The 17,143-nt window shown below is 42.7% G+C and overlaps 1 protein-coding gene across 1 annotated transcript in view; it reads right to left on the bottom strand.

Annotated features, from left to right (window-relative positions):
* Positions 1 to 1,428: 1,428 nt before the first annotated feature.
* The window catches only part of LOC142312631 (scavenger receptor cysteine-rich domain-containing protein DMBT1-like), a 660,637-nt gene continuing 644,922 nt past the window's right edge, over positions 1,429 to 17,143 (bottom strand). The window contains exons 23-25 of the mRNA XM_075351627.1: positions 4,612 to 4,929; positions 1,537 to 1,854; positions 1,429 to 1,475 (exon numbers count right to left, since the gene is read on the bottom strand). Coding sequence (XP_075207742.1) covers positions 1,429 to 1,475; positions 1,537 to 1,854; positions 4,612 to 4,929 — 683 coding nt within the window. The remainder of the gene's footprint in view (positions 1,476 to 1,536; positions 1,855 to 4,611; positions 4,930 to 17,143) is intronic.

Below are 17,143 nucleotides of genomic sequence, written 5' to 3'. Positions count from 1 at the left end.
ATAATTTTTTGTGCAATTTATTTTGAGTCCGTTAATACTGAATTTGTGGTCAAAAACTACTGTTTGGGCGCAAAGCAGGGCTAGTAAAGGAAATGCACTTTTTGTTTTTTAGAGGATAATTTTGGATGTAATAGACTGAAAGACTGCAGACAGCAAGTTGAATTTGTGGAGTCTCTAGAGAACCAAAACAGACGACAAGATTAGACGTGACCAATCTTTAAAACTACACCACAGAAGGAAATCATTGAGGTGTGTGTTGAGCATATTGAACACATAGGTGATTCACAGATGTTTACAACATTGGGGCGTCAAATTGAAAAACAGCAAATTGTTACTGTGGCCTCTAATGTTTAATTTTCCAAAGAATTAAGAACAGAAAAATAACCAAAAAATGTATTGTGAAATGTTTTTGATTACATCATTACCCCCAAATCTGTTCAGAAACTACTGTTGGACACATAGCATTGCTTGGAAGAGACATAGTGGCATTTATATTCTGTAGCTCAATTTTGGCTAAAATACTGTAGATTGTGGAAGCTATTTTGCATCTTCAGAGCCCCTAATATGCTAAAACAGCAACAAAAAAACAAAAAATGAAGCCATATTGGAATCTACAACCCTCAAGGAATTCATGTATAGGTATTGTGAACATCTAGGTCTAACGGGGTCTTTACAGAGCTTTATAACATTGGATGTGAAAATGAAAATTATATTTTTTCCCACTAAAATGCTGCTTTATACTTAAGTTTTTCATTTTGCCAAGTCTTAAAAGAAAAAGTGTACCACACAAATGGTTGAGAAATTTCTCCTGAGTTTGCTAACACCCAATTTGTGGTAGGAAACTGCTGTTTAGGCACTTTGCAAGGCATAGAATGGGAGGTGCGCTATTTCAATTTAAGACCACCATTTTGGCTGTAATATACTGTATACATCATTGTCACATTTGAAGAGTCCCTGACATGCGAAATCAGCAGAAACCCCCACAAGTGACCCCATTTTGGAAACTCTCCATTGACAGCAGTCTGACCCTATTCTCAAAATAAATTTGGATCATTGTGGTGGGACCTGCATCAATCATTCCTTTGTCACAGAGCATGTGTATATATAAGATTTACTTGTGCTTTGTCACCTTAGTGAAGTAGTATTGACATGACAGTAAAAAAACTAGAAAGTAAATGCAATTTGAAAAAAACCATAGCGAAAAATATTAAACATTTATTAAGTCTTTTGTTAGTATGTTTCTGCTAAAAAAAGTTTAACTTATCATCATTTCATGGTTGGGGTATTAATGACCTCACAAAGTAATCCTCCTATCCCACATAAAACATAATAGCAGCTGGGTGGTGATGGGTTGTGATGGGGCAGAAACCAATATACCTCTAATCCTCTAGGACTTCCCTACAAAATCTATTTTTTGTTTACAGTACCCTAAGTTGTAGACAGTCTAAAAATATGATCTACCTGAACTCTAACATCTATGATAAAACATGGAATGATAACAAATGATTAAAAAGAATTTCTTCTATCTGACTATACCTGAGCAGACAACTCCAGCATCTTCATTGTGGCCACAGTTGTTTACTGTATATGGTTGGTGTTGACAGTCCCATACACGTTGTTCATTGCCGGTGCATTGCACATCATCCAATACAATTTGTCCTTGTCCTTGGCCAAAAGCAGCACTGCCATTAGCTGCAAGTGCGTTGCCACAATGTAACTGCCTGCATACAACTTGTGCAGCGTTCAAATCAAAATAATCATCACACACAGTTCCCCATGCTCCATTATAGAGGATTTCTACACGACCGTTACATTGACCATTGCCATTTACCAGTCTTAAAGACATGTCTGAACCTAAAAATAAAATAGGAAAATTGTCATTTCCAAAAATTTTACACTTTAAATAGTCTCAACGAAATAGTCCAAACAGGGTAGTCAACTTAATCTTATTTTTTCTGGACATTTTATAAAAAAAAAACCCTGAAAGACAATACTTTTTATAGACACATGGAAAAACCATGGGAAATCATTAAGATTACAAGTGATATTTGTCTGCAGTCCATATATTTGATAAGAAACCATTAGCTGCATTCACTGAAAACTAAAACATGATGATAAATGCAGTCAAAATAACTTGTATAAGTTTGTTCAGGCTCAAAAACATCATGGACGCCTTACTTATTTTTGCTGACAGGGCCAAAAAGTGACTAATTTTTATGCACTGTCATGAAGGTTCTGGATGGCTGGCTACACTTTTTTCTAACCTGCACAAAATATTGAATAAAAGTGCAATGTGTCAACGGGTCAACTTCCATCTTAATCGGAATTCCAGCCTTCTGATATCCTGTTTACCCTCACTTATACATGCATTAAAAGAGTGAATATTCTTTTTTAACTGAATATTCTCTTTAAACCTCATGCACAGGACCTTTGAAGCGTGTGGGTAACACAAAATGGCCATCATCCTTTTTGTTCTCTACCGCCTTTTTCATTCTACTTTTTTGCCACAATAAATTTAACTCTTGAGACAGTGAGTGCTGCTATGTTTTTTTTCTTATATTGAACCACTTTTATACTTCCACTTTTATATGCTATAGATATGTGTGAACCTCTGTGTCCAGTCTTGGCATCTCGGTGTGCCAAAAATTCACATTTTAATTCCATACCATTTAAAATAATTAGTATGGGTCATTTGACAAATATATAATTTACATTAGCATCATTTTTGAATTGTATTTTTTTGTTAAAAATGTAGAGGGGTTAAATTTTTAACAGTAACTTTTTATTTTTGCCACAAACATTACAAAAAATGTTTTATTACGGAGTCTGGACCACTTCAAATTTAAATTGACTTTTAACGACCTACATTTAAAAAAAAAGCCTAAAAAAGACCCCATTTTTATTAACTGACTTTTGAAAGTACTCAAAAACACATTTAAAAAGGTAGTTATCCCTTCAGGCGCTTCAAGGAATTAAAATGAAGAAGTGAAAAGAAAAAATTTGTTATTTCCACAAAAATGTAACTTTAGTCCTATATTTTACATTTTTTCAAGAGTAGAAGGAGAAAAGGGACCTCATAATTTTTTGTGCAATTTATCTTGAGTCCGTTAATACTGAATTTGTGGTCAAAAACTACTGTTTGGGCGCAAAGCAGGGCTAGTAAAGGAAATGCACTTTTTGTTTTTTAGAGGATAATTTTGGATGTAATAGACTGAAAGACTGCAGACAGCAAGTTGAATTTGTGGAGTCTCTAGAGAACCAAAACAGACGACAAGATTAGAAGTGACCAATCTTTAAAACTACACCACAGAAGGAAATCATTGAGGTGTGTGTTGAGCATATTGAACACATAGGTGATTCACAGATGTTTAAAACATTGGGGCGTCAAATTGAAAAACAGCAAATTGTTACTGTGGCCTCTAATGTTTAATTTTCCCAAGAATTAAGAACAGAAAAATAACCAAAAAATGTGTTGTGAAATGTTTTTGATTACATCATTACCCCAAATCTGTTCAGAAACTACTGTTGGACACATAGCATTGCTTGGAAGAGACATAGTGGCACTTATATTCTGTAGCTCAATTTTGGCTAAAATACTGTAGATTGTGGAAGCTATTTTGCATCTTCAGAGCCCCTAATATGCTAAAACAGCAACAAAAAAACAAAAAATGAAGCCATATTGGAATCTACAACCCTCAAGGAATTCATGTATAGGTATTGTGAACATCTAGGTCTAACGGGGTCTTTACAGAGCTTTATAACATTGGATGTGAAAATGAAAATTATATTTTTTCCCACTAAAATGTTGCTTTATACTTAAGTTTTTCATTTTGCCAAGTCTTAAAAGAAAAAGTGGACCACACAAATGGTTGTGAAATTTCTACTGAGTTTGCTAACACCCAATTTGTGGTAGGAAACTGCTGTTTAGGCACTTTGCAAGGCATAGAATGGGAGGTGCGCTATTTCAATTTAAGACCACCATTTTGGCTGTAATATACTGTATACATCATTGTCACATTTGAAGAGTCCCTGACATGCGAAATCAGCAGAAACCCCCACAAGTGACCCCATTTTGGAAACTCTCCATTGACAGCAGTCTGACCCTATTCTCAAAATAAATTTGGATCATTGTGGTGGGACCTGCATCAATCATTCCTTTGTCACAGAGCATGTGTATATATAAGATTTACTTGTGCTTTGTCACCTTAGTGAAGTAGTATTGACATGACAGTAAAAAAACTAGAAAGTAAATGCAATTTGAAAAAAACCATAGCGAAAAATATTAAACATTTATTAAGTCTTTTGTTAGTATGTTTCTGCTAAAAAAAGTTTAACTTATCATCATTTCATGGTTGGGGTATTAATGACCTCACAAAGTAATCCTCCTATCCCACATAAAACATAATAGCAGCTGGGTGGTGATGGGTTGTGATGGGGCCGAAACCAATATACCTCTAATCCTCTAGGACTTCCCTACAAAATCTATTTTTTGTTTACAGTACCCTAAGTTGTACACAGTCTAAAAATATGATCTACCTGAACTCTAACATCTATGATAAAACATGGAATGATAACAAATGATTAAAAAGAATTTCTTCTATCTGACTATACCTGAGCAGACAACTCCAGCATCTTCATTGTGGCCACAGTTGTTTACTGTATATGGTTGGTGTTGACAGTCCCATACACGTTGTTCATTGCCGGTGCATTGCACATCATCCAATACAATTTGTCCTTGTCCTTGGCCAAAAGCAGCACTGCCATTAGCTGCAAGTGCGTTGCCACAATGTAACTGCCTGCATACAACTTGTGCAGCGTTCAAATCAAAATAATCATCACACACAGTTCCCCATGCTCCATTATAGAGGATTTCTACACGACCGTTACATTGACCATTGCCATTTACCAGTCTTAAAGACATGTCTGAACCTAAAAATAAAATAGGAAAATTGTCATTTCCAAAAATTTTACACTTTAAATAGTCTCAACGAAATAGTCCAAACAGGGTAGTCAACTTAATCTTATTTTTTCTGGACATTTAAAAAAAAAAAAAAACCTGAAAGACAATACTTTTTATAGACACATCGAAAAACCATGGGAAATCATTAAGATTACAAGTGATATTTGTCTGCAGTCCATATATTTAATAAGAAACCATTAGCTGCATTCACTGAAAACTAAAACATGATGATAAATGCAGTCAAAATAACTTGTACAAGTTTTTTCAGGCTCAAAAACATCATGGACGCCTTACTTATTTTTGCTGACAGGGCCAAAAAGTGACTAATTTTTATGCACTGTCATGAAGGTTCTAGATGGCTGGCTACACTTTTTTCTTACCTGCACAAAATATTGAATAAAAGTGCAATGTGTCAACGGGTCAACTTCCATCTTAATCGGAATTCCAGCTTTCTGATATCCTGTTTACCCCCACTTATACATGCATTAAGAGAGTGAATATTCTTTTTTAACTGAATATTCTCTTTAAACCTCCTGCACAGGACCTTTGAAGCGTGTGGGTAACAAAAATAGGCCATCATCCTTTTTGTTCTCTACCGCCTTTTTCATTCTACTTTTTTGCCACAATAAATTTAACTCTTGAGACAGTGAGTGCTGCTATTTTTATTTCTTATCTTGAACCACTTTTATACTTCCACTTTTATACGCTATAGATATGTGTGAACCTCTGTGTCCAGTCTTGGCATCTCGGTGTGCCAAAAATTTACATTTTAATTCCATACCATTTAAAATAATTAGTATGGGTCATTTGACAAATATATACTTTACAATAGCATCATTTTTGAATTGTATTTTTTTGTTAAACATGTAGAGGGGTTAAATTTTTAACAGTAACTTTTTTATTTTTGCCACAAACGTTACAAAAAATGTTTCATTACGGAGTCTTGACCACTTCAAATTTAAAATGACTTTTAGTGACCTATATTTAAAAAAAAGCCTAAAAGTGATCCCATTTTTATTAACTGACTTTTGAAAGTACTCAAAAACACATTTAAAAAGGTAGTTATCCCTTCAGGCGCTTCAAGGAATTAAAATGAAGAAGTAAAAAGAAAAAATTAGTTATTTCCACAAAAATATTACTTTGGTCCTATATTTTACATTTTTTCAAGAGTGGAAAGAGAAAAGGGACCTTATAAGTTTTTTGTCCAATATATGTTGAGTCCGTTAATACTGAATTTGTGGTCAGAAACTACTGTTTGGGCGCAAAACAGGGCTAGAAAAGGAAATGCACTTTTTGTTTTTTAGAGGATAATTTTGGATGTAATAGACTGAAAGACTGCAGACAGCATGTTATATTTGTGGAGTCTCTAGGGAACCAAAACAGATGAAACCACCAGAAGTGACCAATCTTTAAAACTACACCACAGAAGGATTTCATTGAGGTGTGTGTTGAGCATATTGAACACATAGGTCATTCACAGATGTTTACAACATTGAGGCGTCGAATTGGAAAACAACAAATTGTTACTGTGGCCTCTAATGTTTAATTTTCCCAAGAATTAAGAACAGAAAAATAACCAAAAAATTTGTTCTGAAATGTTTTTGATTACATCATTACCCCAAATCTGTTCAGAAACTACTGTTGGACACATAGCATTGCTTGGAAGGGACATAGTGGCATTTATATTCTGTAGCTAAATTTTGGCTAAAATACTGTAGATTGTAGAGTTGAGCGCGGTTCGTGGTTCGTGGTTCTCCAGTTCGCGGCTCGAGTGATTTTGGGGCATGTTCTAGATCGAACTAGAACTCGAGCTTTTTGCAAAAGCTCGGTAGTTCTAGAAACGTTCGAGAACGGTTCTAGCAGCCAAAAAACAGCTAAATCATAGCTTGGTTTCTGCTGTAATAGTGTAAGTCACTCTGTGAATCAAACTATTATCACATTTCAGTGTATAGTGTGCGTGAACAGCGCCTTCAGATCACTGCTGTTTCTATAATGGCGATCGCCATTTTTTTTTTTTTTTTTTCTTGTCTTCCTTCCCTAAGCGCGCGCGTCTTGTGGGGCGGGCCAGCATGTCAGCCAATCCCAGACACACACACAGCTAAGTGGACTTTGAGCCAGAGAAGCAACGGCATGTGTGATAGGATCTGCATGTCACATGTCCCTGCATTATAAAACCGGACATTTTCTTCACGGACGCCATTATCTGCCTTCTGCGTCTTTGGTGTCAGACATCACTGTCGCAGCTCCGTCTTCCTGAGTCCTATAGCCGATACAGCTGTATGCGCTGCATACACAGCGTTAGACAGCTTAGGGAGAGCACTTTATAGCAGTCCTTTTAAGGGCTCCAACCGGCAGGGTCAGAGAGCCATAGGTGACAGGTCCTGCAAACAGCAACAGCGTCTGTGTAGCCCAGGTCAGGGATTTCCTACCTGCATTTCACCATTAGGAGGGAATAGAAAGGCAGTCTTCCATTCCTCTACCCAGAGCACCACAATCCTGCCACTGTACCCTCTTGTCCTCTGCACACTCCAACTGATAACTAAGCCATTATACTAGCAAACACTCAGTGTACCTAGTGGCATCCTATACGTGGCTATTGGACTTTGCTATAGTCCCACTAGTGCAAAGACATTTGCAGAGCGCGTCTGCCTGCGTTGCACACTACAACTCATTCTAACCAAGCCATTATACTAGCAAACACTCAGTGTACCTAGTGGCATCCTATACGTGGCTATTGGACTTTGCTATAGTCCCACTAGTGCAAAGACATTTGCAGAGCGCGTCTGCCTGCGTTGCACACTACAACTCATTCTAACCAAGCCATTATACTAGCAAACACTCAGTGTACCTAGTGGCATCCTATACGTGGCTATTGGACTTTGCTATAGTCCCACTAGTGCAAAGACATTTGCAGAGCGCGTCTGCCTGCGTTGCACACTACAACTCATTCTAACCAAGCCATTATACTAGCAAACACTCAGTGTACCTAGTGGCATCCTATACGTGGCTATTGGACTTTGCTATAGTCCCACTAGTGCAAAGACATTTGCAGAGCGCGTCTGCCTGCGTTGCACACTACAACTCATTCTAACCAAGCCATTATACTAGCAAACACTCAGTGTACCTAGTGGCATCCTATACGTGGCTATTGGACTTTGCTATAGTCCCACTAGTGCAAAGACATTTGCAGAGCGCGTCTGCCTGCGTTGCACACTACAACTCATTCTAACCAAGCCATTATACTAGCAAACACTCAGTGTACCTAGTGGCATCCTATACGTGGCTATTGGACTTTGCTATAGTCCCACTAGTGCAAAGACATTTGCAGAGCGCGTCTGCCTGCGTTGCACACTACAACTCATTCTAACCAAGCCATTATACTAGCAAACACTCAGTGTACCTAGTGGCATCCTATACGTGGCTATTGGACTTTGCTATAGTCCCACTAGTGCAAAGACATTTGCAGAGCGCGTCTGCCTGCGTTGCACACTACAACTCATTCTAACCAAGCCATTATACTAGCAAACACTCAGTGTACCTAGTGGCATCCTATACGTGGCTATTGGACTTTGCTATAGTCCCACTAGTGCAAAGACATTTGCAGAGCGCGTCTGCCTGCGTTGCACACTACAACTCATTCTAACCAAGCCATTATACTAGCAAACACTCAGTGTACCTAGTGGCATCCTATACGTGGCTATTGGACTTTGCTATAGTCCCACTAGTGCAAAGACATTTGCAGAGCGCGTCTGCCTGCGTTGCACACTACAACTCATTCTAACCAAGCCATTATACTAGCAAACACTCAGTGTACCTAGTGGCATCCTATACGTGGCTATTGGACTTTGCTATAGTCCCACTAGTGCAAAGACATTTGCAGAGCGCGTCTGCCTGCGTTGCACACTACAACTCATTCTAACCAAGCCATTATACTAGCAAACACTCAGTGTACCTAGTGGCATCCTATACGTGGCTATTGGACTTTGCTATAGTCCCACTAGTGCAAAGACATTTGCAGAGCGCGTCTGCCTGCGTTGCACACTACAACTCATTCTAACCAAGCCATTATACTAGCAAACACTCAGTGTACCTAGTGGCATCCTATACGTGGCTATTGGACTTTGCTATAGTCCCACTAGTGCAAAGACATTTGCAGAGCGCGTCTGCCTGCGTTGCACACTACAACTCATTCTAACCAAGCCATTATACTAGCAAACACTCAGTGTACCTAGTGGCATCCTATACGTGGCTATTGGACTTTGCTATAGTCCCACTAGTGCAAAGACATTTGCAGAGCGCGTCTGCCTGCGTTGCACACTACAACTCATTCTAACCAAGCCATTATACTAGCAAACACTCAGTGTACCTAGTGGCATCCTATACGTGGCTATTGGACTTTGCTATAGTCCCACTAGTGCAAAGACATTTGCAGAGCGCGTCTGCCTGCGTTGCACACTACAACTCATTCTAACCAAGCCATTATACTAGCAAACACTCAGTGTACCTAGTGGCATCCTATACGTGGCTATTGGACTTTGCTATAGTCCCACTAGTGCAAAGACATTTGCAGAGCGCGTCTGCCTGCGTTGCACACTACAACTCATTCTAACCAAGCCATTATACTAGCAAACACTCAGTGTACCTAGTGGCATCCTATACGTGGCTATTGGACTTTGCTATAGTCCCACTAGTGCAAAGACATTTGCAGAGCGCGTCTGCCTGCGTTGCACACTACAACTCATTCTAACCAAGCCATTATACTAGCAAACACTCAGTGTACCTAGTGGCATCCTATACGTGGCTATTGGACTTTGCTATAGTCCCACTAGTGCAAAGACATTTGCAGAGCGCGTCTGCCTGCGTTGCACACTACAACTCATTCTAACCAAGCCATTATACTAGCAAACACTCAGTGTACCTAGTGGCATCCTATACGTGGCTATTGGACTTTGCTATAGTCCCACTAGTGCAAAGACATTTGCAGAGCGCGTCTGCCTGCGTTGCACACTACAACTCATTCTAACCAAGCCATTATACTAGCAAACACTCAGTGTACCTAGTGGCATCCTATACGTGGCTATTGGACTTTGCTATAGTCCCACTAGTGCAAAGACATTTGCAGAGCGCGTCTGCCTGCGTTGCACACTACAACTCATTCTAACCAAGCCATTATACTAGCAAACACTCAGTGTACCTAGTGGCATCCTATACGTGGCTATTGGACTTTGCTATAGTCCCACTAGTGCAAAGACATTTGCAGAGCGCGTCTGCCTGCGTTGCACACTACAACTCATTCTAACCAAGCCATTATACTAGCAAACACTCAGTGTACCTAGTGGCATCCTATACGTGGCTATTGGACTTTGCTATAGTCCCACTAGTGCAAAGACATTTGCAGAGCGCGTCTGCCTGCGTTGCACACTACAACTCATTCTAACCAAGCCATTATACTAGCAAACACTCAGTGTACCTAGTGGCATCCTATACGTGGCTATTGGACTTTGCTATAGTCCCACTAGTGCAAAGACATTTGCAGAGCGCGTCTGCCTGCGTTGCACACTACAACTCATTCTAACCAAGCCATTATACTAGCAAACACTCAGTGTACCTAGTGGCATCCTATACGTGGCTATTGGACTTTGCTATAGTCCCACTAGTGCAAAGACATTTGCAGAGCGCGTCTGCCTGCGTTGCACACTACAACTCATTCTAACCAAGCCATTATACTAGCAAACACTCAGTGTACCTAGTGGCATCCTATACGTGGCTATTGGACTTTGCTATAGTCCCACTAGTGCAAAGACATTTGCAGAGCGCGTCTGCCTGCGTTGCACACTACAACTCATTCTAACCAAGCCATTATACTAGCAAACACTCAGTGTACCTAGTGGCATCCTATACGTGGCTATTGGACTTTGCTATAGTCCCACTAGTGCAAAGACATTTGCAGAGCGCGTCTGCCTGCGTTGCACACTACAACTCATTCTAACCAAGCCATTATACTAGCAAACACTCAGTGTACCTAGTGGCATCCTATACGTGGCTATTGGACTTTGCTATAGTCCCACTAGTGCAAAGACATTTGCAGAGCGCGTCTGCCTGCGTTGCACACTACAACTCATTCTAACCAAGCCATTATACTAGCAAACACTCAGTGTACCTAGTGGCATCCTATACGTGGCTATTGGACTTTGCTATAGTCCCACTAGTGCAAAGACATTTGCAGAGCGCGTCTGCCTGCGTTGCACACTACAACTCATTCTAACCAAGCCATTATACTAGCAAACACTCAGTGTACCTAGTGGCATCCTATACGTGGCTATTGGACTTTGCTATAGTCCCACTAGTGCAAAGACATTTGCAGAGCGCGTCTGCCTGCGTTGCACACTACAACTCATTCTAACCAAGCCATTATACTAGCAAACACTCAGTGTACCTAGTGGCATCCTATACGTGGCTATTGGACTTTGCTATAGTCCCACTAGTGCAAAGACATTTGCAGAGCGCGTCTGCCTGCGTTGCACACTACAACTCATTCTAACCAAGCCATTATACTAGCAAACACTCAGTGTACCTAGTGGCATCCTATACGTGGCTATTGGACTTTGCTATAGTCCCACTAGTGCAAAGACATTTGCAGAGCGCGTCTGCCTGCGTTGCACACTACAACTCATTCTAACCAAGCCATTATACTAGCAAACACTCAGTGTACCTAGTGGCATCCTATACGTGGCTATTGGACTTTGCTATAGTCCCACTAGTGCAAAGACATTTGCAGAGCGCGTCTGCCTGCGTTGCACACTACAACTCATTCTAACCAAGCCATTATACTAGCAAACACTCAGTGTACCTAGTGGCATCCTATACGTGGCTATTGGACTTTGCTATAGTCCCACTAGTGCAAAGACATTTGCAGAGCGCGTCTGCCTGCGTTGCACACTACAACTCATTCTAACCAAGCCATTATACTAGCAAACACTCAGTGTACCTAGTGGCATCCTATACGTGGCTATTGGACTTTGCTATAGTCCCACTAGTGCAAAGACATTTGCAGAGCGCGTCTGCCTGCGTTGCACACTACAACTCATTCTAACCAAGCCATTATACTAGCAAACACTCAGTGTACCTAGTGGCATCCTATACGTGGCTATTGGACTTTGCTATAGTCCCACTAGTGCAAAGACATTTGCAGAGCGCGTCTGCCTGCGTTGCACACTACAACTCATTCTAACCAAGCCATTATACTAGCAAACACTCAGTGTACCTAGTGGCATCCTATACGTGGCTATTGGACTTTGCTATAGTCCCACTAGTGCAAAGACATTTGCAGCACGTCTGCCTGCGTTGCACACTCCAACTAATTATAACTAAGTTGCATTGTCAGGGATATTTATTCTTTATTATTCTGCTGTTAATAAAGCTAGACCACCACTGCAATCTTCACCACCTCTCAATTTTTACTACCACATTTTCAGTCCACAATCTTGTCGCAATCAACATGAGTGGCAAAATGACAGATGCTGGTGGAAAGGGGAAGAGGCGTGGTGGAAAAGGCAAAAAAGGTTTTGTCCGTGGGGAAGGTGGCAAAGCTCCATTATCATCTGCTGAAGATAGACCATCTACCAGCAAAAGTAAGATGTCTACTACTTACCGTGGACAATCCGATGTGCTCCCTTTTTTACGGACACGAACAACAGGAAGAAAGGTAGATGATGGGCAAAAAAGGAAAATGCTTGAATGGATCTCAAGTGGTCCAACAAGTGCCCTCTCAGCCACTTCAAGTACCGCATCCAAAAAACACCAGTCCTCTGAGTTGTCATCCCAATCACACTTGATTTCTCCCAGCTCTGAAGTCTCCATCAGCCCTGCACAGTATGGTGGAACTGAGATGGCTGAGTCTGCAGAGCTGTTCAGTCACACTATAGCCTGGGAATCAGAGGTCTGCTCCCAAGCTACAGTGAGTACAGAACAGGAAATGGTCTGCAGTGATGCCCAGAACCTTTGTGACTCAGATTCAGGCCGTGAGGACCAAGTTTCTGAGCATAATGTTGACCCTTTGTCACAAACTGTAACACCTGTGGTTATAGACAATGAGGAACATACTGATGAAGATGAGACGCAGATACCCGATTGGGATGACAACTTAAATATTCCGTCAGGGCAAGAAGAGGCTCGGTCTGAGGGGGAGGGGAGTGCAAACACAACAATTGATGATGACGTTCTAGATCCCACCTACTGTCAACCCCCAGTCAGGCACTCGAGGAGGTCAACAGAGGCGGTGGAGGAGGATGCAACCGACGACGAAGTTACCTTGCGCCTTCCTGGACAGAGTCGGAGCACTGGTAGCACGTCTACAACTGCATCCTCAGCCACCACTCTGCCTATGAGCATTATTCGGGGTGGATCAACAGGTCGCATGGCCTCTAAGCCTTGCCTAGCCTGGTCCTTTTTTCACATCGAAAAAGATCGCCCAACTCATGTGATATGTAACATTTGTCATGATTCTCTTAGTAGAGGTCAAAAGCTCAGCAGTTTGACAACTTCTTCCATGAATCGTCACATGAATAAATATCATAAGTCCCGGTGGGAAGCTCACCGTGCTGCAATGCGGCCTAGCGGAGCGAACCATCCACCGCCCGCCCCTTCCACTGCATCCGCGCGCTCTTCATCTTCTAGGACTGTGGGGACAGCTGCCACACCTGTTTTTCCACGCAAAACTTCCACCACTGTAACCGCAACAGGCAGTTTGCTTGTAAGGTCGTCAGTTGGTTTGGAAGGGGAAACAAGTGAGTGTGTACAGCTCTCTCAGACATCGATAGCACCAACGTTGGATGAAGGCAACATCATGTCTCCGCCTGCACTTTCCTCACAAACCTGCATTTTTCCAGGGACACCCTACTCAACACCGTCTACACACAGCAGCCAGATCTCTGTCCCTCAGATGTGGTCAAATAAAAGGCCACTTCCTCCGACCCATGACAAAGCTAAGAGGTTGACTCTATCCCTCTGTAAGCTGTTGGCTACCGAAATGCTGCCTTTCCGCCTAGTGGACACACAGGATTTTAGAGACCTTATGTCTGTCGCTGTGCCCCAGTACCAGATGCCTAGTCGCCACTACTTCTCTAAGAAAGGTGTGCCCGCGCTACACCAGCATGTCGCACACAACATCACCGCTTCCTTGAGAAACTCTGTGTGTGAACGGGTGCATTTCACCACCGATACTTGGACCAGTAAGCATGGACAGGGACGTTACATGTCGCTGACTGGGCACTGGGTAACTATGGTGATAGATGGTGAAGGGTCTGCTGCACAAGTCTTGCCGTCCCCACGACTTGTGTGTCAATCCTCTGTCTGTCCAAGTTCCGCCACTGCTTCTGCATCCTCCACCTCATCTGGGTCCTCCACCTCCGCCCCAAGCCTGCCTGGTCAGGCCACCAGCGTTCTCACTGCGCAGAAGGAATCACGCACCCCTCATTACTATGCTGGCAGCAGAGCGCAACGGCATCAGGCGGTCTTTAGCTTGACATGTCTTGGTAATAAGAGTCACACAGCTGAGGAGTTGTGGTCAGCTTTGCGGTCCGAGTTTAATAAATGGTTGTCTCCACTCAAACTGCAGCCTGGTAAGGCCGTGTGCGACAATGCTGCAAACCTGGGTGCGGCACTTCGCCTGGGCAAGGTGACACACGTACCTTGTATGGCTCACGTGTTGAACCTTGTCGTGCAGCAATTTTTAACACACTATCCCGGCCTAGATGGCCTTCTGAACAGGGCACGAAAACTGTCAGCTCACTTCCGCCGTTCAAGCGCCGCAGCAGAGCGACTTGCATCGCTCCAGAAGTCTTTCGGCCTGCCGGTTCATCGCCTGAAATGCGATGTGGCGACACGCTGGAATTCAACTCTCCACATGTTACAGCGACTGTGGCAGCACCGCAGAGCCCTGGTGCAATACGTCATGACGTATAGCCTGGGCCAACGAGATGCAGAGGTGGGGCAGATCACCCTGATGGAGTGGTCTCAGATCAAGGACCTATGCACCCTTCTGCACAGTTTCGACATGGCGACGAATATGTTTAGCGCTGACAATGCCATTATCAGCATGACGATTCCAGTCATTTACATGCTGGAGCACACGCTAAACACTATTCGGAGTCAGGGGGTGGGACAACATGAAGGGGAGGAACTACAGGAGGATTCATATGCGCAAGGGACAACAACATCACCAAGGTCCAGACGTTCATCATCACCAACGCAGCAGGCATGGGACCATGGGGGACAGGGATCGACAAGGGCGCATAGTAGCAGGCGAAATGTTGAGCAAGGTGCAGGAGAACATGAAGAAATGGAGGACGAACTGTCCATGGACATGGAAGACTCAGCGGATGAGGGAGACCTTGGTCAAATTTCAGTTGAAAGAGGTTGGGGTCAGATGTCAGAGGAAGAAAGAACGGGTAGCACCTCTATGCCACAAACACAGCATGGACTTGGTCCGCATGGCTGCGCAAGACACATGAGTGCCTTTTTGTTGCACTACCTCCAACATGACAGTCGTATTGTCAAAATTAGAAGTGATGATGACTACTGGATTGCCACACTATTAGATCCCCGGTACAAGTCCAAATTTTGTGACATAATTCCAGCCATAGAAAGGGACGCACGTATGCAGGAGTATCAGCAGAAGCTGTTACTAGATCTTAGCTCGGCTTTTCCACCAAACAACCGTGCAGGTGCAGGGAGTGAATCTCCCAGTTGTAACTTGACAAACATGGGACGGTCTCGTCATCTTCAACAGTCTACCCGTACCAGTAGGACCTTTTCTGGTGCCGGTAACAGCAATTTTATGGAATCTTTTCATAATTTTTTTAGACCCTCTTTTGCAAGGCCACCAGAGACAACAAGTCTGACACATAGTCAACGGCTGGAGAGGATGATACAGGAGTATCTCCAAATGAACATCGATGCCATGACTGTGCAACTGGAGCCTTGCTCCTTTTGGGCTTCAAACCTACAAAAATGGCCAGAGCTCGCAACTTACGCCTTGGAGATTTTGTCGTGTCCAGCTGCCAGCGTTGTCTCTGAACGTGTATTCAGTGCTGCTGGGTGTGTGCTGACAGATAAGCGCACGCGTCTGTCCAGTGACAATGTGGACAGACTGACGTTCATCAAAATGAACAAGTCATGGATCCAGAAGGAATTTACTACCCCTGTGTCATCCTGGGGAGAGTAAATGCTTGTGGATTTGGAATGTGCTTGATGCAAATCAAAACATCCTGTTTGCAACTAGGGCCCAAGTGCTGCCACTGATGGGGTGGGTGTCTGTGTGGCCCAATTTTTGGAAAAAAGGGAGACTCCGCTTGGAGTAACCCTTGCTTGCTGTGTTTTTAAAAGAAGCCAAGATGAACAGAGCTGGGATCAGGAAAGACTTTGCTACCTACCCCGGTGTCATCCTGGGGACGGCTAAGAATAGCGTATTTTTGAATGTGCTTGATGCAAATCAAAACATCCTGTTTGCAACTAGGGCCCAAGTGCTGCCACTGATGGGGTGGGTGTCTGTGTGGCCCAATTTTTGGAAAAAAGTGAGACTCCGCTTGGAGTAACCCTTGCTTACATTGTTTTTAAAAGAAGCCAAGATGAACAAGTCATGGGTCAGCAAAGACTTTGCTACCTACCCCGGTGTCATCCTGTGGACGGCTAAGAATAGCGTATTTTTGAATGTGCTTGATGCAAATCAAAACATCCTGTTTGCAACTAGGGCCCAAGTGCTGCCACTGATGGGGTGGGTGTCTGTGTGGCCCAATTTTTGGAAAAAAGGGAGACTCCGCTTGGAGTAACCCTTGCTTGCTGTGTTTTTAAAAGAAGCCAAGATGAACAGAGCTGGGATCAGGAAAGACTTTGCTACCTACCCCGGTGTCATCCTGTGGACGGCTAAGAATAGCGTATTTTTGAATGTGCTTGATGCAAATCAAAACATCCTGTTTGCAACTAGGGCCCAAGTGCTGCCACTGATGGGGTGGGTGTCTGTGTGGCCCAATTTTTGGAAAAAAGGGAGACTCCGCTTGGAGTAACCCTTGCTTGCTGTGTTTTTAAAAGAAGCCAAGATGAACAGAGCTGGGATCAGGAAAGACTTTGCTACCTACCCCGGTGTCATCCTGTGGACGGCTAAGAATAGCGTATTTTTGAATGTGC

This window comes from Anomaloglossus baeobatrachus, chromosome 5 (genome assembly GCF_048569485.1).
Source record: "Anomaloglossus baeobatrachus isolate aAnoBae1 chromosome 5, aAnoBae1.hap1, whole genome shotgun sequence".
Taxonomy (NCBI): domain Eukaryota; kingdom Metazoa; phylum Chordata; class Amphibia; order Anura; family Aromobatidae; genus Anomaloglossus; species Anomaloglossus baeobatrachus.
The sequence above is the reverse complement of the archived record's forward strand: the minus strand, read 5'-3'. Positions and strand labels throughout refer to the sequence as shown.